This window comes from Eptesicus fuscus, chromosome 11, assembly GCF_027574615.1.
Source record: "Eptesicus fuscus isolate TK198812 chromosome 11, DD_ASM_mEF_20220401, whole genome shotgun sequence".
NCBI lineage: Eukaryota > Metazoa > Chordata > Mammalia > Chiroptera > Vespertilionidae > Eptesicus > Eptesicus fuscus.
The window spans coordinates 9885124-9911085 of NC_072483.1; the positions used below are offsets into that span (position 1 = coordinate 9885124).

The 25962-nt window shown below is 50.4% G+C and overlaps 1 protein-coding gene across 1 annotated transcript in view; it reads right to left on the reverse strand.

Annotated features, from left to right (window-relative positions):
- MARCO (macrophage receptor with collagenous structure) overlaps positions 1-22406 on the reverse strand; it is a 33400-nt gene extending 10994 nt beyond the window's left edge. The window contains exons 1-11 of the mRNA XM_008143453.3: positions 22298-22406; positions 12473-12574; positions 11443-11664; positions 10110-10145; positions 6128-6172; positions 4881-4925; positions 4492-4590; positions 1895-1993; positions 1753-1788; positions 1245-1343; positions 1092-1154 (exon numbers count right to left, since the gene is read on the reverse strand). Coding sequence (XP_008141675.2) covers positions 1092-1154; positions 1245-1343; positions 1753-1788; positions 1895-1993; positions 4492-4590; positions 4881-4925; positions 6128-6172; positions 10110-10145; positions 11443-11664; positions 12473-12574; positions 22298-22406 — 955 coding nt within the window. The remainder of the gene's footprint in view (positions 1-1091; positions 1155-1244; positions 1344-1752; positions 1789-1894; positions 1994-4491; positions 4591-4880; positions 4926-6127; positions 6173-10109; positions 10146-11442; positions 11665-12472; positions 12575-22297) is intronic.
- Between the last annotated feature and the right edge of the window lie 3556 nt (positions 22407-25962).

Sequence of the window (25962 nt, forward strand, 5' to 3'; positions counted from 1 at the left end):
CTGAGAGCCACTCATCCTCCAAGACTCAGCTCATGCTCTTACATCCCCCCTGCACTGGACTGCCGTTCGCCACCCCCACCAGACCCCAGCCACTGCTAACCTGAAGCATTTAGCAGGGTTAAGTCACATTTGTTTAAGGAATTAATCAGTCAACCACTTGCTCAATGAAAACTGAGGGGTCCTGCCTCTTGTGTGGGTCCATAGCATGGCCCTGGGGTGAGGTCATCTAGGTTTGCTAACACCAGCAGGACCTGGCAGAGGAGGGGACTGCAGCAGGCTGCCCACAGACATCCTTGGCAGACACGCAGCCCTTTCTCACAGCCCCACATGCTACCGCACCTCCTGGCCTGCACCCAGCTTTCTAAATGGCATGTGACTATTTTCCATGAAATTGTCCACATCAAAGTGTGCCTGACACAGTACAGCAAGTCTGTACTAACCCGTATGTCTGAGGGCAGGAGCCAGATCTTGTGTTCCATGGGGACCCAGCACCCAACACGGTGGCCCCAACTTTTTAGACCATTGCAGGTGTCCAGACTTGGGTAGTGACTAGATAAAACTGGCATAGTGGTGCACAAACTAGACCGCATCGGTGTGATGTTTGTAAGCTAGACCAAGTTGGCACGATGGTTTATAACACAGACTAAATTGACATGACAGTCTATAACGTAGCTAAGGTGGCACAGTGGCTTAGAAAGTAGCCTCTGTGAGTTCAGTTGCTGTGGGCTGCCCTTCCCAGCCTGAGAACCCTGGGAGGATATGCAAGAAGGGATTTCTCGACACCCCATGCTCGAATCCCTGACCCTTGGGGCCCTGCTCAGGTCAGCAGGAGAGAGTGGAAACCATGTCCACAGTTGGAAGGCAGAACAGGGGGACAGCATGGCCAAGGTGCCCTGCTCTCCTCTGGGACATTAGAGGTTTGGTCGTGGCATTCAAGGCCTTTAAGGAACCCTGGGCAGAGGAAGAACAGCCCTAGGACCTTCACAGGGCAGCATACAGGAGGCGCTCTGCCTCCTTCTGGTGAGCCCGCAGGGAGCCAGTCCTCCGTCCCATCCATCGCCGCCTGCCCGCCGACCCACACCCTCTGTCACCTGTGTCTCCCTTGCTTCCTTTCATGCCGTCAGGTCCTGGACTCCCTGGTCTCCCTGGTGGTCCTGGACAACAGACGTCATGGTGAGCATAAGAGCTGGGTAGATGGACCTTCAGACATCACTCCCCACGCCCACCACCAGAAGAGACCTCACCTGTTAGCCCAGTGGGGCCAGCACTGCCAGGCTCACCCTTGGCACCTGGGGATCCTGCCGCACCCTGAGGGCCTCGCGGACCCTCTGCTCCAGGTGGTCCTGAAAGTTAAGTCATGACTGCATGGCTGGGTGGCCGGCAGAGGGCCTGGCTGCCGTCCCCTCCACCCACCTCTGTTCCCAGCAGTGACACGTGGATGTCCTAACACCTAATGTGTTCCCTGGAAGCCAAGAGGCAGCCCTCGCAGGGGGGGAATTACAGTCTCAGCTTGGGGACTTACTAGGAAGCCGGGCTGCGAAGGTCCAGCCCCGCCCAGGTGGCAGAGGGTGAGCCCTAAAGAGGAGCATCAGCGATGCGGCTGCGCTGCTCCCCTGGGGAGGGGCAGTCTTTAGAAGCAGATGCTCTGCATGAATACCACAATGGAATACGGTACTGGAGGCAGGCCCTGCCCTTGACTTGGCCCAGGGACAGTGGGAGCTGGCGTGGTGCCCACATTCCTACAGTTCTTACCTTGATCTCCTTTGATTCCAGGAATTCCAGCCACACCTACAATTAAGAAGGACTTTTAGAGAGTTTTTCCTGTTGCTCAGCCTTCCAGGGAAAATAAACGTAATATGTAGAAGCCAGTGGACCTGACCATGCAGCCTCTTACCTGGAGGGCCTGGCTTCCCAGCATCCCCTTTACTGCCCTGGGCTCCGGGGGGCCCCATGACCCCCATGTCTCCTTTCACGCCCATGCTCCCCTTGCTTCCTGAAAAACCAAGGAGTCAGAGTCAGGCCTGGGAGGAGGGCAAGCCTGGGCACCAGGTCCCACTGACACATCTCGCCCCCCTCAAAGACACGACGGCTGCCCCAGAGACAGCCATAAACTCATCAGAAATGGACGAGACGACCTGGCCTGGCTGCTGGACAGTGGAAGGTCTGGCTCTATGGGCCCAGATCAGTGCTCAGATCCCCTCGGGAGGGACCACAGCCCAGGCTCAACTCATGCTGCCCGGCTCATGTGCGGAATTATTTTTTCAAGCCTCCCAAACTGAAATCTGAATATTCCAGAAGGCAGGCCCCAAATGCTGAGCATCAAAACTGTGAAGCATCGATGGAGAGAAAAACATTGCAGCAGCTCATTTTCCTGCCAGTGCTCCTGCCATCAGCTTTCCTTGTGCCCAAGGTTTCAAATTTTCCACTTGTCATCAGCATTCAAGGCTTGCCCCAGCCGGTCCACTCCTCGATCCTCCTGTGCTCCCTCCTCTTTCCTGCCAGTGCTTGGTGCATATCAATTGAGGGCAGCTCCTCACAGGGCAGGATCCATCAACCCCTCCCCACATGGCCAGTCGGGTTTGGGAGCGGGCTGCATGGCCCTTGCCAGTGCACCACATGGGCCAGCTCATCAGGAACCCACGGGCTGGCTGGTGTTCAGGAAGCTGCTGAATCCCACCATCAGCAAAGACCCAGCCGAGCAACTCCCTCGGGCCCTGGGCTGGCCTGTGGGGATAGAATCGGTTGAAAGCCTCCATACCCATACCATTCCTCTATGATATCAGAGCTGGAGAGGGCCCAGGAGGCCAGAGGCTTTCTCCCTAGTGAAGAGGAGGAGAGACGCAGCTTGTACAAACCTATCTCGGTCTAAGCTTTGAGTGATGTTAGGGACAAGGCCGGAAAATCAGGCTCTTGGAGATGCTCTGGGCACTTAAAGAATGATTACTTCTCAGTGGAAGACAAAACAAATGTGAAGATCTTGGTTAGCGTTGACAGCTTTACAGCAGCCTTGATGCAGACAGCGAGAAGGCAGCTCTTGGTCATTCGGAGTGTTCACTTGGGCACAAGGGCCACAGGGCACTCGTTGGAAGAGACTAGAAATGATTTCCCTGGAGGAATTGGTTGGGGCCCCACCGCTCTGGGCCAGCCAGGACCACCATGCTGTGACCGCTGTGGGGCTGCATGGGGTTTCTGGGCGTGGCCTGGGCCTGGGCCTGAGGTGGATGACTTCCGTGTCTCCATCAGAGGGGACAACCCTAGAAGCAGAGCATCATGGGGGAAAGACCAGGCGCCAACTGAGCAATCACAGCTGGGTCTGACTGAGACCTTCCCAATCACAGCTAACGATGGAGCGTGCCCCTGGGACTTCACCACTGTCTGCTGGGACAAAGCTCAGTACCACCAGGGCAGGTCGAACGTGGGGGGCTAGCCCTGTCCCCCACGTGGGGCAAGCAGTGCGTAGGAGGGCTTGTGGTCCTGGGAGATCAGGGGCAGAGGAGGGGCAGGCCAGAGTCCGATTTCGGAAGAACTGAAACTGCCGCGTTTCCCCTCGCTAACCACAGTGTTCCCAGGCTGTGCCGGGGTGTGGACACGATGCCTCCTACGGGGCAGTGGTGAGTGGGATGGGAAACAGGATGCTCAGACTCCTTGGGACAGGCCTGGCTGCTGCCCCCTCTCTGGGTCCGGCAGCGCCACCTTGAGAAAAGTTTGGGCCTCCCTTTCCTATTGCAAAGAGAGCTCAGAGTGCCACCTTGGGCACCAACCTTAGAGGCCAACTGTCCACCATCCGCCTGGTGCAAGGACCCCCTGCAGTCCCACCTGGGAGAACTCAGCACCTCGTCTTCCCGTCCCAGCAGCAGCTCTTCCCTAAGCCTTCGTCTGTTCAGTTCACCAGGGGGCAGCCCCAAGCCTTACCTGGCTCTTCCTCCCTCCCTCCGGCACAAGTGCTTCTCCTGAAACCTTGGCCCATCGGTCCTTGTTCTGCTGGGCACCACTAGAGCGAGTCCATTTTCTCTTCCACAAGTGCCTTCCTAAGATCTGAGGGTGGCTGGTGGCCCTGCCAAGGGCTCTCTCCCCAAGGCAAGTGTACCTAGTTTCTTGTCATGTAACTTCATTTGCGGCGACAGGATCACACTTCTTTTATGTCTTATATTCCTGTTGTAATTAATCCTCATTAAAGGCTACTGCTGTTCTCCTCTTTGGTTAGGTGAGTAAACTGAGGCTCAGAGAGGTTAGGTTGTTTGTCCAAGGTCACACAGCTAGTGAGCCACATTGGAACTAGATCTGCCTGATCTTGGAACAGAGTCTTCCCTTCCCATCTTACAGCATCACTAACACTACTATTAGTAACGATTGTCACTTTTTTAGTGACCAGGATGCTGGTAGGCAGAGCGTAGCCCCACCCTCAGTAGGTGCTGAACAGACATGGTTGCATAGAGTGGGGGCCAGCCCCCCAGGCCTCCCAGCGACACCCACACCCAGCGAGGCCCTTACCTGGGAGGCCAGGGTCTCCTTTGTCTCCCCTAGCACCAGTGTCCCCTTTTGGGCCAATGAGACCCCCATCGCCTTTGCTGCCCTTCTGTCCTGGGGTGCCTGCGGAGGGAACGGCCTGTGAGGTGGGCTCCCAGCATCCTCCTGGGCATGGGCTCCTGGGCGGTGGGCAGGAGGCATTCTGGGGAGACGAGAAGGGCGTCCCCAGAGGAAGTCTGGGGCGTGTAGCTCATCTCGTGGGTAATCTCACGGAGGCCCAGTAAGACTCAGGAGAAGAGGACAGCAGGAGGGCGCCAATGCTCTGGGGCTGGGAGGAGCCAAGGGGAAGGGGACAGCGGACGGGTGCCTGGGCCCGTGCACCACTGATTCCAAGCAGAGAAAGCACAAGTTACCAGCGGCTCCCGGCTTCCCTGGAGCACCCTGCGGTCCTTGGAGGCCTGGGAGAAAGGAGGACGCGTCAGTCACTCTGCGGTCTGGGGTCTTCAATCAGCAGGCATTCTGGGCCCTGCCTTGGGCAAGGCGCCCCGCAGGCGGTCTCTTTCTCTCTCCGTCTCTGTGTCTCCTTTTCGCATGTGCACACAGAGGCACATGTGCGTGCCTGTGTGAGCACGAGGTGTGCAGCAGCCGCCTGCGTAGGTTCCTCACTGCACCATCAATTCCTCCCATTGTTTGCCCACCCTCCCCCCGAAAACCTCCCTGGAAAACCCCTGCTGCAGACGTAGAACGGGAGACTCTTTGGGATCCTATTAAATTCCTCTCCCAAGTTAGTTCCCCCAAAAAAGATTTTATTTGCTAACAAATTTCCCTCCCAAAACTGCTGGTGTTTCTTCCTGCCGCAGTGGCCCGGAGGCCTCGTGACTGTTGGTTTGTGGACTTGCCCTGGCTGGCAACCCTCCCTCTCAGCTCCTTCCCTAATAACGTCGTATCCTCTTTACACTCAGCAGCCTCAGCCCCTCCAGGGCTGGGGAGGTTGGAGAGTCTGAGTGGAGAGTGGACTGGGCTCTAAGGGTCATGGGCTCTGCCCCCTTCCCTGCGGGGGTGCAGCCGAGCTCCCCACATTCTCTGCCCCAGCCATGCCATGGTCATTTGTGAGGTGCTGGGCAGGTTTAGGCTACAGCCTAAAAGAGAGAAACAATCGTGGGCTTTTCATCATTACTGCTAATCCCCCAGTGACCCTCGGAAGCACATGTATCCCCATTTTACAGACAAAGAAACTGCGGTTCAGAAAGGTAAGAGAATGTTCCCAGCATCACAGAGCTAGTGCGTGTTGCAGGCAGATGTGTCTGACCCTGGAGTCCCTGCTACGCCACTGAGCTTGACTCCCCAGTGATGCTCAGAGGCTTGGACGCCTGAGCCCTGAGGAGGAGGTTGGAGCGTCCACCCCCTCCAGCCTCATCAGAGAGGTTAGGTCGTTTGTCCAAGGTCACACAGCTAGTGAGCCACATTGGAACTAGATCTGACTGATCTCCAACCCCCCCCCCGCCCCCGCCATGCCATGCCCCCACAACACAGGGCGCTTCTCAGCACTCCCAGTCCACCCAGGGTGTCCCACGGAGCTGGCCTCCGGCACACAGGGCCTGCCGAGTGTTGGTCTGAGAGCCGGCTGTGGGTGCCGGCACACACACGGGCCCCCACTTACCGGCCTCTCCCTTGATTCCTGGCAGGCCTGGGAGTCCTGGGGGGCCTGAAAAGGAAAAGGCATTGGGCATGTCACCGGGACAAGGAGGAGAAAGAGGACTGCGGGCCAGGAGACAAGGGGCGGGTATCAGTGGCTCCAGTGTATCCCTGGCCGCCCTGGCCCCTTCTCAGCCGTGAATGCCAGGCCCTTGGGACCCAGAAGATCTGAGGAAAAGGAGCAGAGACACCAATGAGCCAACCAACAAGGTGGGTGTCCAATGCCACTCAATGCCATTGTTCATTCAGCACACTCACTGAGCGCCCAGCACCAGCCAAACGGTGCGGAAGGAAGCAAACAACACAGCGCTCCTTCCCGCAAGGAGCCCATGGCCCGGCGGGCAAGGCGCAGCGGCATCCCTCGGGCTCTGAGCCGGACACCTGGGACCGCAGCAGCAGGGGGACCTCATGCCAGTCACTGGTGCCAGTCACCTTGAGCCTCACCTTCCTGGTCAGTAAATTGGTGTTGATATACCAGCTCCACAGGGCTGCCCCGAGGTGGTCACAGGGCGACCACACGGAACGCGCGGCAGGTCGGGGTACGTGGCACTGTCACTGCTGCAGGCGCATGCAGCTCTCTCTCTCCAGGGGCCTCCTGCTATGCGGCTCTAGTCTCTCCACGGCTCTCGGGCAGGACGGACAGGGCTCCTGTCCTGCCTCAGTCAGTTCTGGCTGCTGTAACCCAACACCCGGACCGGCGGCTCAGAAACAACAGATCCATTTCTCAAGGTTCTGGACTCTAAAGGGCAAGACCTGGGTGCCAGCCCGGCCAGGCCCGGTGAGGCCCCTGCAGGCTGCAGGCAGCTGACCTTGGCTGTGTCCTCACGTGGTGGGAGGAACTAGGATGCTCTGGGTCTCTTTTGTAAGAGCACTAATCCCACTCATCCGGGCTCCATTCTCGTGACCTAGTCCCCTTCCACAGGCCCCGCCTCCTAATACCATCACCATCACCTTGGGCATTAGACTTTCAATATATGCCTTTGGGGGCGGGGGGGGGGGGGTGGCACAGACATTCAGGCCACAGCACAGCCCCACATCCCCACAGTGAAGAATGACTTTCTGAGAGACATGGGCGTTGCCTGAGGTGACACATTTGGAAGGAGGCCAGAAGATCTAGGATCTCCTAATGGCAACTCCTGCGCCCATGCCAGGGCACCACGGTGGGGAAGCTCCTACAGTTGCCCCTTGGCATCCAAGGGGGACTGGTGCCAGGGCCCCCGTGGGTACTAAAACCCATGGATGCTCAAGTCCCTTATATAAAGTGGCCAAGTGTTTGCATATAACCTACACGCATCCTTCCTGACGCCTTCCCTCACCCTCGTCTCAGCTGAGAGGCGACTCGGGAGCCTGGCCTGTGCCTGGGGAGGTGAGCCCCTCCATGCTCTTTGCGCCCGGGACCACTACCTTCCCCAGAGGCTGACTTAGGTGCAGTTGCCCCTCCCCCACCTTCCCAGCTGTGTCTTTGGAAGCCTGGGCCAAGCACTGCATCCCTTTCCCCCCCTCGCCCCCCAATCCTCTCTGGCCGCCTACTGGTCTCCATGGGGCTTTCTAGCAGGACGCGTCTTTGGGGAGCCCTGCCCAGGCAAGGCAGGCCATGGGGGAGGGGAGCAGCCACAGCCTCCCGGGGGTGGGGGGAGCCAAGTGGGTGGAGGACCTGGGAAGGCAGGTGGGCGTGAGAACGGGCCCAGACCTTCTGCAGCTCATGCTGCTGCAATTGCTGTTTCCTGCCTCTGGTTTCTGGCTCCAAAGAGAGAGTGGGAAGGGAGAGAGAAAGACAGAGATAGAAGTGTCAGAGATTGAGAGACACTGAGGCATAGCAGTGGAGATCATAAACATATATATATATTCATAGAGAGACAGAGGGCCAGAGGGAGCCTGTCCACACCCTGGTGTGGGGAAGGTGGGCTCCATGCCTGGGGCGGGTGAGGGAGCAGATTTTAAAGGTCCGACCAAACCCACTGGTTGAAGAAGTTTAAGCATCGATTCCGTCAGCGAAGCGCCTGGAGTTTGGAACAGCCTGTCCTTAGAGCGGAGGGGCCCCATTCCTCCGGCGGGGGCGTCTGAGCATGAGCTCATTGAACCCTCTCAACAATGAAGCAAATGTAACAACACCAGCGAGTGCTTACTCCGAGCTGGGCACTGGGCTGAGCACTGTTCCATTCATCCTTTTACCTGACACCAGTCCCGAGGTCCCATCCCATCCCCACCTTCTAGGGAAGGACGCAGAGCTCAGAGCGGGAAGCAACACGTTCAAGGCCACCCAGCTCCTGAGAGGTCCCGTCGTCCAAGCCAGGCTGCTGCCACTTGCAAGGCTTACTCAGCACTCCCCCTGGGTCAGCGGTGGGATCGGGGCCACACTTGAAAAATTATGAGGCCAAAGACTTCTGCCTGACAATGTTGTGTACGTTTATTTTCAAGATGAAATTTCTACCACTCAGCTACTGGACTGTGTGTGTGTGTTTGTGTATGTGTGTGCTTGTGTGTGTAAGTGTGTGTTTGCATGTGTTTGTATAACTGTATGTGCATGTGTGTAACTGTGTATGTGTAAATGTGTGTTTGTGTATGTAACTGTATGTGTAACTGTGTATGTGTGTGTAACTGTGTGTACGTGTGTGTAACTGTGTGTGTAACTGTGTATGTGCGTGCTTGTGTGTATGTGTGTGTAACTGTGTGTGTGCTTTTGTGTGTAACTGTGTGTGTGCCCGTGTGTAACTGTATGTGTGTGCTTGTGTGTGTATAACTGTGTGTACGCGTGTGTAACTGTGTGTGTAACTGTGTATGTGTGTGCTTCTGTGTATGTGTGTGTAACTGTGTATGTGTGTGTAACTGTGTATGTGCGTGCTTCTGTGTATGTGTACTTGTGTGTGTAACTGTGTGTGTAACTGTATGTGTGTGCCTTTGTGTGTGTGTAACTGTGTGTGTGCTTGTGTGCATAACTGTGTATGTGTGTGCTTGTGTGTGTATAACTGTGTGTGCGCTTGTGTGTGTGTATAACTATGGGTGTGTGCTTGTGTGTGTAACTGTGTGTGTGTGTTTGTGTGTATATGTGTGTGTAACTATGTGTGTATGTGACTGCGTGTGTGTGACTCTGTGTGTATGTGTGTATGTGTGTGCTTGTGTGTGTAACTGTGTTTCTGTGTGTATGTGTTTGTAACTGTGTGTTTATGTGTGTGTGACTCTGTGTGTGTGTATTTATGTGTGTGTGACTGTGTGTATATGTTTATGTGTGTGTGTGTAACTGTGTGTATGTGTGTGTGCGTGAGTGTGTGTAATTGTGTGTACGTGTGTAACTGTGTATGTGTATGTGTGTGTATGTGTGTATATGTGTGTGTGTGTGTGTGTGTGACTATGTGTGTGTGACTGTGTGCTGAGGGAGGAAGCACAGGCAGCTAAGCCCAGGCCCCATCCTCAGAGAGCTCCGTTACTGTCAGACATTTCACATCACCTCCCTTTATTCTTACAGCAACCCTGCGAGAGCATACATTTATCTCCGTTATTTTCTACCAGGTGAGCAGCCGAGGGTCCGGAAAAACTAATAACTGGCTCAAGGCCATGCAGGTAGTAGACCTGGGACCCAGGCAGGCCAGCGCGCCCCGCAGGCTGCCTCCCATCGTCATGGTGGCCACAGCCAGAGGGGCGCTGAGTGCTGGGTGTCAGGTAACAGGGCCTGGAAAGAGCGGTGATGGGAGACGAAGGGGGAGACCTGCTGCAGCGGGGCCCTGGGGGAGAGGCCCGCTGAGGGGTGCACTGGGCTGTCTTCGCCGAGGCTGCATTTGGAGTGATGCTTGGGGGGAGCCGTTTCCCATTGGACCAGGGGTTGGTGGAGAGGCGGTGGGGACCCAGGGAAGGTAAGTTGGGGGCAGGTGTGGAGGCCCAGAAAGGCACCGGCCACGGGGCTGGGGAGAAGGTTGCAGGAGGGCAGGGGGTCGGAGTGGAAATGAACCCACCTGGAGCGCCGCGTTCGCCTTTGGTCCCGAGGAGCTCTGCGAGGGAAGGAGAGAGGGTTGCAGCCAGAGCTGTGGTGCGGCCAGAGTGCCCTCTGGGCAGGCAGCACTGCGGCCGGGGCACTGGGCCACAGGAGCCGGAGCGCCCTCTGGGCAGGCAGCACTGCGGCCGGGGCACTGGGCCACAGGAGCCGGAGCGCCCTCTGGGCAGGCAGCACTGCGGCCGGGGCACTGGGCCACAGGAGCCGAGCCCGGCATTCTTCAGGACGAGTCCTTATGAAGGGCCAGATGTTTGGTTGGTCTACACAGGAGAGTCTGAGGTCCCTGTGAGTCCCAGAGTGCGGGACCCCGAAGAGCACCCCTCGTCATCAGAAGACCATGAAGCCCAACCAGCTGGGCAAGTGCCTCGGGCTAAAGGAAGGGCCTCGTATGATCAGAGCTAGTCCTTCACCTCCCACGGGGCAGAGGCACCCGCCTGTGTCTGCGCACCAGAGCCTGGGCTCTGCTCCTCGGCCACTGTCCCCGCCCCTCGCGTCCCCATTGGGCTCTCATCTCTGCTCACTGGGGAGGCAGCAGCCTCTCCCGGTCCTGCCCTCCGGCTCCTGGGTCCGGCACGTGGTCCGTGGGCACGGCCCCTGGCAGAGGCTCACCTCCTAGGCCCCAGCACACCCAGACACAGAGCAAGGCCCGGGCTCCAGGCAACAGTGCCAGCCCTGAGGCAGCCAGGTCGCACCTAGAAGCCGGATGTGCCTGGATTAGCCCTCCCACTCTAGGACGGCCTGAGAGAAGGGCCAGGGGAAAGGGACCCCTTTGGCTCCACTTCCTCCTGCCTGTGGCCCTACCTGCTAAGCCGGCCTGTCTTCCCTGCAGGCCCAGCTGTCCTTTCCCCTCCACGGTCTCCCCAGGACTTTCTGCCAGCCATGGGCCAGTATTCCTTGCATGTATGGATGGGGTCCTGGGAGGCACCCCGGCTTCTGTGTCTTACCCGACCTCAGACACACTCTGGATCAGGCTGACGGCTTTGTGACTCAGGCTCGGCCTGTGGCAGGTTGCTCCAGGCGCTGGCTCCTGAGGTCACACTCTGCTTGGACAGGTTTGTGGCTCCTATATTCCTGGCCCCACTCTCCCACAGCTCTGCCTGAGCCCATGGGACCTGCGGCTTCATGTCCCTCTCATATGGCTCTCACCCATGTCTCAAATCCCAGGGTTCCATCAGCCAGGGTTTGGGAAGACCTTGCCAGGGAAGGAAATTCAGGCCCAAAAGCCCCTTGGGAAGGGCCCATGAACTAGCAGCTCCTCCTCTGAGGAGTCCCGATCCGAAGGGGAGGGGCCAAACCTGGGCTCCGGGTGAAGTTGTCCACCTGCTGCAGCAGGTGCTCCTGACGGGCGCGGACCTGGCTGAGCTGGACCTGAAGCACCTGCAGCTTCAGAGCCCCCGCAGGAAGCCGAGGGCTGGGCTGCGACCAGAGTGAGGCGAAGGACGGGCTGTCCTCAGCGGCCAGCGTTCCGTTGTCAAAGTGCATCTCCAGGGCCCTGAACTGCTCCTGCAGATACAGAACTAGACACCCACCCGCCCCACCGCGTTCTTTATGACCGCATTAAAGCCCCGGCGTTTAGGCATTAGGTCCCATTCCCGACAGGCTTGTGTTGCAGGTGCACAACTCCTGTGGGCCCTGAAGACAAACACATGTCCTATGCTGTGAGGACCGTGTGGGCACAGAGCTTTAGCTATACCTTGCACGTGTGTGCTCCACGCAGGCGTGGCATTACATGTTCACACTCACGTACCCACAGTGTCACATGCCTGCTCTAGGTGTGAATGCATGACAACTGCTGTGCTGGTCTGACTTATTCATGTGTGACCTGAATGTGCATGCGACATGTGTTTGTGGCATCTGGGCACACGCTGTTCCTGCGTGACTTCGGTGACTGCTGGTGGAGTTGCTTCATGAGCTTCACATTTGGACTGGAACACTTTGAAAGTCAAGTCATGTTGAAACGCACACTGATCAGCAAAGCCCCTTCCCACTCAGAGGCTGGAACCTCGATGCAAAGTGCTCACGGCACACCGTGTGAGAGCACTGCACCTTTCACTGCTTTGGACCCACAGGCTCCTGTGCGCGTTCTCTCTTCTCTCTCTCTCTCTCTCTCTCTCTCTCTCTCTCTCGCGCGCGCGCACACACACACACACACACACACACACACACACACGCACATGCACACATGCAACACAACACACTCTTCCCCCTTCCGCCTCCAGCAGGGGCAGCAGTGGCCCCAGGGCTCTGCACTCAGCTGCAGCTCTGTGGGTCGGGGCCGTGTGCGGTCACTCCCAGGGGGACCAGATGGGACCAAGCCTGCGTTACCTTTCATCAACAGCAGCCCGGTGCTCCCGGAGAGCAGAATCAGATAGGTGACCACTATGGCCATGAAGCACTTCACCCCATTTCTCTTGTTGGGCTTTGGATCTGAAACAACCAGGGGGAAGGTGGCTGCTGTCAAGGGTGGGGAGCAGGGGCCCCTGGCGGCCGGAATCCCCTCTGTGTGAGCGAGCAGAGGGCTCCCGGTGAAGCTGAGTGGAGAGGACACCCAAGGCCTACTACCCGCAAACCCTCCCTCTTGCCCCAGCACAGGAAGTGCCGTTGTGGCGCATTCATTTCTACGGCCAAGCGAACAAACCCCCGTGCCACGTATCATAGCTGGGAGAGGGTGGTCCTCAGGCTGGTGGCACAGTGCCTGGCCACAGGGGGCTCTCCGAAGATGTTTATCAGGTGAATTAGTACATCGATGTGTTTGTTTAAAACCCAGAGAAGAGGAGCCTGTTCCCATTTTATAAACAAGGAGAAAGGTTTGGAGAAGTTGAAAAACCTATTAGGTTTTAAGATGCAGACCTGGAATTCATGTCCAGGCCATTTTTTCTTTGTCTTTAGCTTTTGAAATTATAACAGTAAAACATTCTTAATATACCCTGCCAGAGTGGCTCAGTGGTTGAGCGTTCACCTATAAACTGGGAGGTCACGACTCGATTCCCAGTCAGGGCACATGCCTGGGTTGCAGGCTCAATCCCCAGTGTGGGGCATGCAGGAGGCAGCTGATCAATGATTCTCTCTCATCATTGATGTTTCTATCTCTCTTTCCCTTTCCCTTCCTCTCTAAAATCAATAAAGCATATATATAAAACATTCTTAATATAATTAAACAATATAGAGAGCATTACAAGAGTTAATGATTTTTCCCTCAACCCCCTGAGCTCCTAACCGAGGAGGTGGGCTTGGTTAGCATTCTGGGGTGTGCCCTTCCTCCCCAGGACAAACCCCCGTGCCACGTATCATAGCTGGAAGAGGGTGATCCTTGCTCTCAGAAACCTATTACTCCTATATAGTCCTAAGTCGAGTTACTTTTCTTTTAATTGTACATAAATGATATCACATTACATATAATATAACACCTTGCTTTCTGCAATGAATGATTTTCCATGGAGATTCCTCAATTGTGTAATACACATGACAAAAAAAGGATCAATAAACTAAATAATAAAATAATTAAAATTATCCAATCTGAAAAACAGACAATTCTCTCACACACAAACCCAGCCTTAGAAACCTGTGAATCAATAACAAAACACATAATATTGATACCATTTAAGTCCTGGAAAGAGTGTGAGGTTGAAAAAATATTCAAAGAAATAATGATGGCTGAAAACTTCTCAAATTTAGTGAAAGACATAAACCTACAAATTCAAGAAATTGAGAAAACCCAATCATGATAGATGCAAAAAAAAAAAAAATCAATACTAAGATACATCACAAGTAAAATTCAAACAAACAAATAAACAAACAATCTAGATAAAAAGAAAATTAAAACTCTAAAGAAAAAGGAAAACTTTTAAAAGCAGCCAGGAGAAAAATGGCACATTGCCTATAAAGGCATACCAGCTTGAATGATAGCAGATTTCTCATCTGAAACCATGGAGATCAAATGGAAGTGCCATTTATTTTTTTTCCTGTGCTGAAAGATAAACAATTATCAACCATGAATTTTATGTCCAATGAAAATACTTTTTAAGAATGAATGGGAAATAAAAAGGTTCTCAGATGAACAAAAACTAAGAGAAGTTATAACTAGTGGAAATTGGCAAAGTGGTTTAAACAGCATGATCCAACTATATACTATTTACAAGAAACCAAAAAATAGAGCTTCCATTCACATGAGGTAAAAATAGATATAAGTGAAAGGAGAAATAGATAAAACCACAATTATAATTGGGGACTTTAACAACTCACTCTTAGCAGTTGATGGCAAAAATCAGCACAAGCATAGAAGAATTGAACCCCACAAAGCAACAGGATCTAATCAACATTGATAGACTACCCCACACAACAACAGCAGTATACACATTCTTTCCATGCACCAAGACAGTCCATATCCTGGGTCATAAACCAAACCTCAACAAGATGTAAAATAAACTAAGTCATATAGAGTATGTTCTGTGGAATAAAAATAGAAACCAGTAACATACAGACAATAGGAAAATCCCCAAAACACTTGAAAAAAATGTTAAAGACTTTCATTTATTTTATTTTACTTTTTTATGTAATTTATTAGGCTGACATTGGTTAATAAAATTATATAGGTTTCAGGTGTACAGTTCTATAATAGATCATCTGTACACTAGTAATGTATTGTATGTTCACCATCCCAAGTCAAGTCTCTTTCCATCACTATTTATCCCACCACACTCTCTTCTACCTCTCTCACCCCCTTTCACCATACTCTTGTTTGTCTCTATGAGTTGGTGTGTGTTTTTTTTTTAACTTAATCTCCTCTCCTTTTTCACCCAACCCCCCGACTCCCCTCCCGTCTGAGAGCTGCCAGTCTGTTCTCTATCTATGAGTCTGTTTCTATTTTATTTTAGTCAAAAAACAAACAAACAAAACACATTTAAATAATGGAAAGGTCATAGAGAAAGTCTCAAAGAAAATTAAACAAACAAACAAAACACAAAAAAGAACTGAATGAAAATGAGAATACAACATATCAAATTATAGGATATAGCTAAAGCAGCACGAAGAGGAAATTTATAGGACTAAATGCTTACATTACAAATGAGAAAAGATCTCACATCAATAAACTAAATTCCAACCTCAAGAAACTAGAAAAAAAGAGCAAAGTAAATCCTAAGCAACCAGAAAAAAAGGAAATAATAAAGATCAGAGCAGTTCTGGCTGGGTGGCTCAGTTGGTTGGAGTATCGTCCCAAACACCAAAAGACTGAGGGTTTGATTCCTAGTCAGGGCACATACCGAGGTTATGGGTTCCATCTCCAATCAGGGCACATACAGAAGGCAGCCAATTGAAGGATGTTTCTCTCTCTCTCTCTCTCTCTCTCTCTCTCTCTCTCTCTCTCTCTCGTCAATAAACATATCCTTGGGCAAGGATTAAAAAAAAAAGATCAAAGCAGCAATCAATTAGATTTAAAATAGAAATACAAAAAAATACATTAACAAAACAAAATGCTGGTTCTTTGAATAAAATCAATAACATTGATAAAGCTCTAGCAAGACTGACAAAGATTTTATTAAAAAGGTACAAATCATAATATCAGGGATAAAACAGAGAATAGTACCACAGATCCTGCAGCCATTAAAAAGAAAATAAGGAAATTACTAACTCTGTTTACAACTTAGAAGAAATAGGGTCAATTGCTCAAAAACATAAGCTATCAAAACTCAGTCAATATGAAATAGATAATATGAATACCTATAATTATTAAATAAATTTAATTTTAATTAAAAACTTCTGAAAAAGAAATAACCAGGATCAGGTGATTTTATTGGAGTATCTTGACAAAACTTTAATAAAGAATAAGCATCATTTTATACAATCTCCTATAGATAATAGAAGAGTAGAGAGTACTTCCTAACTCTTTTTTTTTTTTTTTTTTTTAGGTCAGGAATACTCTGACATGAAAATGAGACAAAGACAGTACAAGAAAAGAAAAAAAAAATCAATGTCTCTCAGGAAATTTGACACAAAAATTATCAATAAAATATTAGTAAACCATGTCAAGCAATATATAAAAAGAATTTATATATCAAGGCTAAATGGGATTTCCAGATATGCAAGGCTGGTTCAATATACAAAAATCAATCAATATGATTCACCAAATCAACAGACTAAAGCAGAAGAATTACATAATCATCGAATTGATGCAGAAAAAGCAGTTGACAAAATACAATTATAATAAAGCTCTCATAATTATAATTCATAATCTCAACTCTCATAGTAATAAATTCATAATAAACCCTCTCAGAAAACTAGAAGTAGAGAACTTCCTCAACTTTAAAAAAAGGAACATCTACAAAATATCTAAGTGTAAGGATTAGGAAGTCTTTTCTATCAAAAGTTACAGTTTAGATATTAACTATATTTCCCTTTTATAACCTCCCCTCCATTTTGTACTCAAATCAATCCAGGCCTCCCTTCCTGGAAAAGACAAAGGCATAGTGCTTCCCGTTTTCTGGCAGCAGTTAAAGCTTAACAGGTAGTTAACACTGCAAACATTCCTGTGGGAGACAAAGACATACTAGTAGTTTTGCTCCACTTCCCTACAAGGCATTTGAAACAGCCCCCATCCCTGCTGCACCGCCCTCCTCAGGTTAGACCAGGGGCTCCCAACCTGGGGCACACGCCCCACAGGGGGGCAGTTTGATTTTTAAGGGGGGCAATTCAAGAATGAGTTATTAACAGAGAATTTTTTGCATTTCTTATGGTTCTAGGGGCCTCATATACAGTATAATAATATAGTGACATATTTATGCATTTAAGTTCTCTATTATATGTTTTGAAACTTTATTTGCTACTAGAGGCTCGGTGCACAAAATTCGTGCATGGGGGGGGGGATCCCTCAGCCTGGCCTGCTCCCTCTCACAATCTGGGGTCGCTGGCTTCTAACCACTCACCTGCCTGCCTGCCTGATCGCCCCTAACCACCTCTGCCTGCCAGCCTGGTGCCCTAACTGCTCCCCTAACAGCCTGATCGTCCCTAACTGCCTCTGCCTGCCAACCTGATCACCCCTAACCACCTCTGCCTTGGCCCCTGCCACTGTGGCTTTGTCTGGAAGGACATCCAGAAGATGTCTGGTCTAATTTGCATATTACCCTTTTATTAGTATAAATTTTTTCATATCACATCATATTATTTTTTTTTTTTAACAATTTCTTAGCGATTTCTTCCTCAGTACTTCAACTTGTTCTTTTATTTTCCTCTTTCATGGATGTCATGTTCTTTGGAAGCTTGTTTAGACCAAGTTAATGGTCTTTCAGGCTTCCCCCACGTGAATAGTTCACTTTTTAAATAATAAGAATTATATGTCACAGGGGAGGATTTTAAAGATGCTTATGTGGGGCATGGCCAAAAAAAGGCTGGGAACCACTGGGTAGACATTCACACCAGATTGTGAAACTAAGCCCTTAAGTCGATCTGGGGTGGGTGCAGTAACTGTCATGGATAAAAGGGAAGCAGACTCCCTTGCTTTGTGCTGCCCATTTTTGCTGCTAGTTGCAGCATCCTTCTACAGAAGTAAAGTGCCTTATCAATGCATTTCCGAGTGACTGTTTTATTCACACAACATCAATTAAGAGCTTTTTCTAACCTAAAGCTAATTTGATAAATAATGGTGAGACAGACACTTTCCTCCTAAGATTGGGAACAAAATGAGGAAGTCTGTTCTCACTCTCTTAATCAATCACATATCTACAAACTACTGACAAACCTGTGGAAATCAAAATTAAAACACGATGGCATTTACAATCACTCCAAAGAAAATAGAATATCTATCTATAATAACAAAAGCGTAATATGCTAATTAGACTGGACAGCCGAAAGACCTTCCAGACGTCATTCTGGATATCCTTCTGGATGAAGCCTCAGCGGGGGGGGGGGGGGCGGGGCGAGGCAGAGGCAGTTAGGGGGCAAGGCAGAGGCAGTTAGGGGTGATCAGCCAGGCAGGTGAGCAGTTAGGGGTGATTAGGCAGGCAGGCAGAGGTGGTTAGGGGCGATCAGGCAGGGAGGCAGGCAAGTGGTTAGGAGCCAGTGGCCCTGGATTGCAAGAGGGATGTCCGGCTGCCAGTTTAGGCCCAATTGGGCCTTAACCAGCCGTCAGACATTCCCCGAGGAGTCCTGGATTGCAAGAAGGCACAGGCCAGGCTGAGGGACCCCCCCTCCCCCGAGTGCACGAATTTTATGCACTGGGCCTCTAGTATATATATAAATCCCTAATATGCAAATAGACTGAACAGTGGAACAACTGGTTGTTGTGATGCGCGCTGACTACCAGGGGGCGTGTGTGAACATGGCGGGTGTTGGCCATGGTGGGATGGTGGAGCAGGTGAGCAAGGGTGCCAGACCAAGGCAGGGTGCCGGTCGCTATCATCAGGGTGAGCCTCTGGTGGTCACTGAAAATTCTTTGCTCCCCTGTGCTGCGGTCCCACCCAGCGCTTGCACCTACTGCCAGTGCCGACCCCACTTGCACCTGCTGCTAGCACCTGGCGCTGGCCCCGATCGCTCGGTGCCATCAGTAGGTGCCAGTGGCGACTGGTGGCCCCGATCAACCCTTAGGGCTTCTCTACCTCCCCCTGCTCCTGAGGGGCAGTCAGGGCCGGCAGCCACAGCTCGCACCCACTGGTGGCACCAGCCCCGCTCGCACCCACTACTGGTGCCAGCTCCAATCATTCTGCACCGTCAGCAGGTGCAAGTGGGGCTGGCACCATCAGCGTGTGGGAGCGGTGGTGATGGGAGCAAGGCTGCTGGCAGACAGGGAACCGGGAGGCCGCGGCAGGAGGGGCCGGGCAGGGGTGCGGAGGATGGGCCAAGACCTGCCCTTGTGCCCACTGCAGCTTCACAGCCCACAGTTCCTTTCAAGGTATATGAATTCATTCACTGAGCCCCTAATTTAGATATAATTTAACAAAGTGTGTAGAATTTATGCTGAAAATTACAAAATCTTGATTTAAAAAATAAAGCAAAAGACTTAAATAAATGTAGCGACATGCCATGTTCATGGATTGTAATATTGAATATAGTAAATATGTAAATTCTCTTCAAATGTCTGTAGATGTAATTCAATTCCTACATGAGTCCAGCAAGGTTTTTTGTAGGTATAGATATGCTTATACTAAAATTTAATAGGAAGGCAAAGCCATAGAATAGTTAAAATAATCTTGAAAACAAAGAATAAAATGTGTGAACTTGAAATTAAGGCTTATAATAAATTTATAGTAATCAAGACAGAAATAGATCTACACAAATATACCCAACTGATTTTGACAAAGGGACAAAAATAATTTAATGGAAGTTTAGCTTTTTCAGCAAAAGGTGTTGGAGCAATTGGGCATCAATAGGCAAAAAACCCACAACAAAACATACACCACAAAACAAAGCAAAACAGAAACCTTGACCTAAACTTCACATTTATAGAAAAGTCAACTCAAAGTAAGCCATAGGCTTAACTTTAAAATGTGAAACTCTACACCTTTTAGGATTAAGGTTAGAAGAAGACCCTCAAATGAAGAATTCTTTGACTTGATACTAAAAGCACATTCAAAAAAAGAAAAATTGACAAGTTGGACCTCAATAGAATTAAATAATTTTGCTTTGCAGAAGACTCTTTTAAAGAGAATGAAAAGACAAATTACACACTGGGAGAGAATATTTGCATAGCACATATCCAGCAAAGGACTTGTAAACAATAAAAAAATCCTAATCTAATTAGAACATTGGCAAAAACAGGAAGAGACATGTCACCAAAGAGAGTGCATAAATGGTAAATAAACACACAAAAAATTATTCAACATCATTAGCCACTAGGAAAATGCAAATTAAAATTACAATGAGGTATCACTATCATACTTCTAGCAGAATGGCTCAAGTAAAAATAGTAATAATACCAATTGCTGGCAAGGATGTATAGAAATGGGATCAGCTGTACATTGCTGGTGAGAATGTAAAATGTTATATCCACACTGGAAAAATAAATCAGCTGCTTGTTGCAAACCAAACATACACGTAGAATCCAGCAATTGCACTTTTGGGCATTTATCCTACAGAAATAAAAATTCATGCTCACGCAAAAACGTTTACTAATAGTCATAGCAGCTTTATCTGTAATAGCCCAAACTAGAAACAACCCAAGTGTCTTTCAATGGGTAAACTGTTCAACTGTGGTACATTCACATCAAGGAATAACCATTAATGACAAGAACCAACTATTGATAAACACATCACCTTGGATGAATCTTAAGGGAATTATGTTATGTGGGAAAAAGCCAATCCTAAAACAGTTACATAGTGTGCAATTCCGTTTATATAACAGTCTTTAAATAACAACATTATAGAAACAAAACACTGAGTAGTGGCTGTGGGAGATGATTGCTGGTGGGGGAGTGAGGAGTGTGTGTGGCTACGAAGCAGTAGCAGGAGAGATTTTTGTGGTGATTGAACACACACTCTGTACCTTTGGGTGGTGGTTACACAGATATGCACATATGATTAAATTGGAAAGAACTATATTCTCACCCAGAAATGAGTGCATGTAAAACTAATGAAATCTAAATAAGCTCTGTGGGTCGCACAATACCAATTTCCAGGTTGTGATGTTGTGCCACAGCAATCCAAGAGGTCATTACCGGAGCAAACTTGGGGTTGTCACAGAGACTTCCCTGTACATTTTTGTGCAACATCCCATGAATCTATAATTATTTCTAAATAAAGCTTAAAAAAACTTCTGGAGTAAAGCCAGATGCTTAAAAGATGCTGAGAAATAGTGACACGACAAAGAACAAAGTCAGAACAATGACGTGAACAAACAGTAGTCACATCAGCAGGGCTGACCCTGAATGGACTCCAGGGTTAAGATGTTGGGAAATTTTTTAAATGATCTGTAGAGCTAAGCCCATGGCTGGGAGCCAATGCTTAATGTATTGCGAATATATCTTGCACATATGGTTTCCTCCCCATCCCAGCCACCACACTATTTTATAACTAATCCCCTTTATCCATTAATCTCAGCTCTGACCTCCAGGGCCCACACCAGGCTCCTCTGTAATGTTCTAGCAGGGGGTGAACTGTATAGAAGTAGTTTACGGTGGGCTCACCCTGCCAGCCTCCTGCCACCGCCGACAGGACTGTGGGCTCCCTAAGGCCAGAGGCTGTGTTTATTGGTGTCTGTTTCCTCAGTGCTGGGTGCAATGCCCAGCAGGTAGCAGATGCTGAATATGTTTGACCGGCTGACTTTGTTTGAACACTTCAGTATCTTAGCAGTCATATATCCAGAATGCTGCATTCCCCAAAGTTCTGAACAGCCAGCAGTTACTAAAGTCATTCCCCAGCACGGTTCCTGCACTGCAGCACAACAGACCCTTCCTCTTTGTCCCCCCGTGAATCCACCCAGCGAGCTGCACAAACAGATGCGGGCTGAGAGGGGCACCGAGGCCAGTGGACAGAGCTGCAGTCATTCCAGGGAAGACTGGGAGTGGGAAAGGCTGATTGACCTGGAAGATGATTTGCAGAGGATATTCTAGAATGGGAGACCAGAGCTTCCCGTGGGAAGCACTCACCTGTGACATTAAATGCTACGAATTCTAGAAGATTTAAACAATGCAACACCCGCAAAACACTGAGCAAAATAAATAAATAAAGACAACAGAGTTGACTGAATTTTTAAAATCTGAGTTTAACCTAAACAAACTAAATATGAAGCTAGAGAAAGCACTCCCTAGTCAACAGCTAGAACAGCTGTCACCTTAAAACATTTCAAAGGAATGCATTAAATAAATATGAGGCACTTGGCTTCCATTCTGTGGAAGCTTCTCATTCCTCTTGCATTGCCATTTCATCACACAACCTGTGTGTCAGACCAAGACACTAATAAAAAGAAGGGGCATATAATAAGCATTAACGTTAATCTTATAGAAATGCAATTGAAAGAAATTGTGAAGCTTGAAAAACCCCACTATATGCTAAAAATACAGCATCCTTTATTAGCGTCACACAAATTCTCGATTGAACATTCCAGAAATGTATTAGTGGGAGTCTGTGTGCTACCCCAGACTTTCTATTGGCATCTCCAGTCTTCATCACCAACAGAAAGCCTACCTCACCAGGCAGGGTCGTCACTGGGGAGTGGTACGTTACCATGGATTTCAAAGGACTCCATCGTAGAGAACATGGTTTGGTCCAGAGCAGCTGCTTCTCCAGTGCTAGCTGGGCACTCTTCCTCCTTGAGAATTTCCTTTCGTTCCATCGCTAAGCTTTATAGAGGGTCAAAGTCCTGGAGCCAGCAGAAATGCCACCCTCCTGAGGAACCACTGGGGGAAGATTGTTCCCATTTGACTGCGGTAGTTGGTTGTAGGTCTCGGAGCACTTCCCTTTGGCTCGGACTTCTGAATTTGCAAAATGTTTCCTGCCGTGATCAGGATCGGGCATTTCCCAGAAACGGGCCATTCACGTGGGCAGCTCCTGCTTAGTGCAGCTGCTTGTCAAGGGGGGTCCAGGCAGCTTTCGGCACAAGTCCTTGCTCCCAGGCTCCTGAGAGCGGATCGCTGATGACCCCGGGAGGCTGCTCTCTACCTCCCCTTTCCTACCTAAGCCCAGACCCAACTCCATGCCCCAGGGCCTCTCCAGCCCACACTGAGCTCTCCCTCCCCTGTCTCCTTCTCCTCTTGGAGTTCATCCTTGCCACTCAACGTGTGGGCCACAGACTGGCAGCATTGGCTGCGCCTGGAAACTTGTTAGAAATGAAGTCTCAGGTCCGACGTAGACGTGCGCTTTAACAAGACCCCAGCTGATGTATGTACACATTAGTATTGCAGAGCACTGCTCTATGCCACACCGTTTAGCATGCAGCTACACTTCCCCTTACAGTGTTCTCATGTCCCATGTGTGCACATATATGCTTGCTCTGGCCCCAGGAAGAGCTGAGATACTTGAGGGGAGGTTGTGTGGGGCAGTGGTTAAGGCACAGACCCTGAAAGCTGGAACGCCTGGGTTCAAATTTCACCTCCTCCACATAGCAGCCATGTGACTGTGGGCAAGTCTCTGCAGCTTTAGGTGCCTTACTTCCCTCGTTTGTAAAATAGGAAAGATTGTAATCATTATTATGCAGGTTAAATGAATGAATCAGGCAAGGTGGCTAAGAGGTGCCTGGTGGGCAATGAGCACTAAGGTACTGCTGCCCGTTAGCACCGGAGACCCTGACCGTGCCGGGTGCCAGGGAGATGTAGGAAACAGCCTCTGCCACTCTAGTCTGCAGGATGGAGGTGGGGACACCTGAATTCCAGAAGATTTCTGTGAAGTGTGGTGGGAATGGGAGTGCCGGAGAGGACGGACATGGCCTGAGGGGGAGGCAGGGCTGGGAATACCACAAGGAGCTTCCGATCAGATCTGGGTTTAGCGGGATGACCACAGGTTTACCTGGAGAGCAAGGTAAGACAGGGCTCCGGGCAGGAGGAATGGCAAGCGCGGCCTCACATAGGCGGGAACCCCGGCGTCTGGGCCACCTGGGATGGAAGGTGAGGAGGAGAGGTGGCGGGAGATGAGCCTCGGCCAGCTAACTCACTTTCTTTGCCCCGTGGCATGGCAGAAAGGAAAAGGGAAAAAATGTCCCACGAGGCAGAGATCTCAGTGGTGCCCACAGTTTCAACATTCAGGAAGTCTCTGGTTTGGGCTGAGGGCTAGGAACAGAAGTCAGAACAGAAATGTTAAAAGGAGATTCCGGGTGAAGCCAGGAAGGCAGCTGGTAGCTCAGGCAGAAGTTTTGGGTGGACCGCACAAGCTAATAGAGGCTCAGGGGGCTTCCCCTGCAGGAGGGAATTCCCCCAGCTAAGGAACCCCTCGCTTAGGCCGCAGTGCCTCCTCTCTCTGCCTGACCAGCTCAGCTCCGGCCAGGGGCGTTCTCCTGGGTGGCAGTGTGGAAGGGGCTCATTGGAAAACTCGGGGCCCATTCCTATTCCACCAGCCGTGGAGGGAACATTTAGTGGGTGTCAAGTATAGATGTTTTGGCTCTGGCTACGGGGACAGACAGACCTGGGATCCAAATCCAACTCTTTCTTTAACTTGCTGTGTGACCTCACTGACTTAGGTAACTTCTCTGAACCTCAGCACTCAGTAATGGCTTGTAGAACCATCGACTGCTACCCAGGATTTATTAGGTGCCGGGCACTGTGCTAGACTTTACCCACATTACTCAACACTCACAACTGGGGACTTGCCTCAGATCTTGTGGCTAGAATGTGTTGACACCAGAATTCAAACCCAGAAGCCCAGTTTGATCCAGGAGCTGGAAGCCAGAGGTTTGCCCAGAGGAACTTTTTGAAGTCCCCACCTCCAGCCAGGGGCTCTGGCTTTAACAGCCCCTGGTGGGTTCTGGGCACAGCCAGGCTGAGGCCCCTGCACCGAACAATGCAGCGGTCACAGGCAGCACGCAGACCCGTGTGGGCCCTCACGACTCCATCCTGGCAGGATCCATTAGGCTGAACCATACGAAATTACTGATATCCATCCCTTTGGACATGTGATAAAGGCCACTTCATAGGATTTAGGCTAACACATCCAGCCTGCAGGGCCAAGACTAGAGTGAAGCAACTGAGGCACTCGCCTGGGGTGCAGAAGATTCAGTAACCAAGGTAAATAATATTTGAACACAGTATTTTAATAGTGAAAGTTAATGCAAAAAGCCCATCATGAACAAATCATGGTTTTTTCAGTAAAGACAGGATCCCATGCTGCACTTGCAATGACGGATCTCTCCCCCTCCCCGGCCCCAGCCCTGTGCATACTCTGCACGCCAGCAGCCCCACTTGCAAAGCAGGGTCCTAGTAGTCGCCCTGTCTGCCCAGAGCGTGGGTGTGAGGATGAAACTAGATAGAAATGGAAGCACATTTGTGAATGAAAGGCTCTCAGGAGAACAGCAGCTACTATCGAGCCGCACGTCCTAATGTGAAACTCCTACGTTGTCAAGGTTACCCTTAAAAGCCCCCTAGATCTTCCATAATGTACGAAGCACACAGTTTGGGGAAACTGTGCAGTCAGACACCTTTGTCTTTGAGAGCACGGATCTGGCTGCTACTTCCGTACGTCCCCAAGCACCAGATGAAGTGGTCGACTTGCATGTTGTTCAAGAAATACAGGGCTGGCTTTATTTTTCTAGCAGAGTACCTATGACTGGATTGGGGAATCTACATGTGTGCTCAGAGGGGCTCTGCTGTAGTTTTATCAAGCTCTGCTGTTCTCCAAAGTGACCGCCTTGTGATTCAAGTGCTTTAGTAGACAGGGGAGTGGGACTGGAGTCCCAGGCAAAGGCGGCCCTGGGACTAGTCTAGTTGGTGGGCCACCTGGAAGATCACCTAGAACTCCTGAGTAACCCCATTCCAGCTTGAAATTATGGCCACCAGGTTACCGCACAATATAAAAACCACTAATGTTCAAAAAGACACGACCCCACAGCAAGCAAGCCAGCCAAGTCTCCGCACTACCCCGAGTCCCATCACACCTCACTAGCTTTCTGGCCACTTGCCCTGCCGCTGCCTGAGCCTGGCATCTGCCCGAGCCTGTCGCCTGCCCCAGCTCGCCAGCAGAGCCGAGGGAAGAGGAACCTGCACTAAAGAAAAAGCTGGGGAGACAAATGTTAACAATTCTGCCTACTGACTTCACTGTTCCTGTCAGTGGAGCTGACAGTGGTGGTCAGTGTCCCCAGCCTCTGTCACTGGCTGGTACTAAGTGAAGCGTAACTGCTGATCCATTTGAAAAATTTAAAGACCCATCAACACAAATGGCCATCAACAGGTGAGTAGACAAAGAGA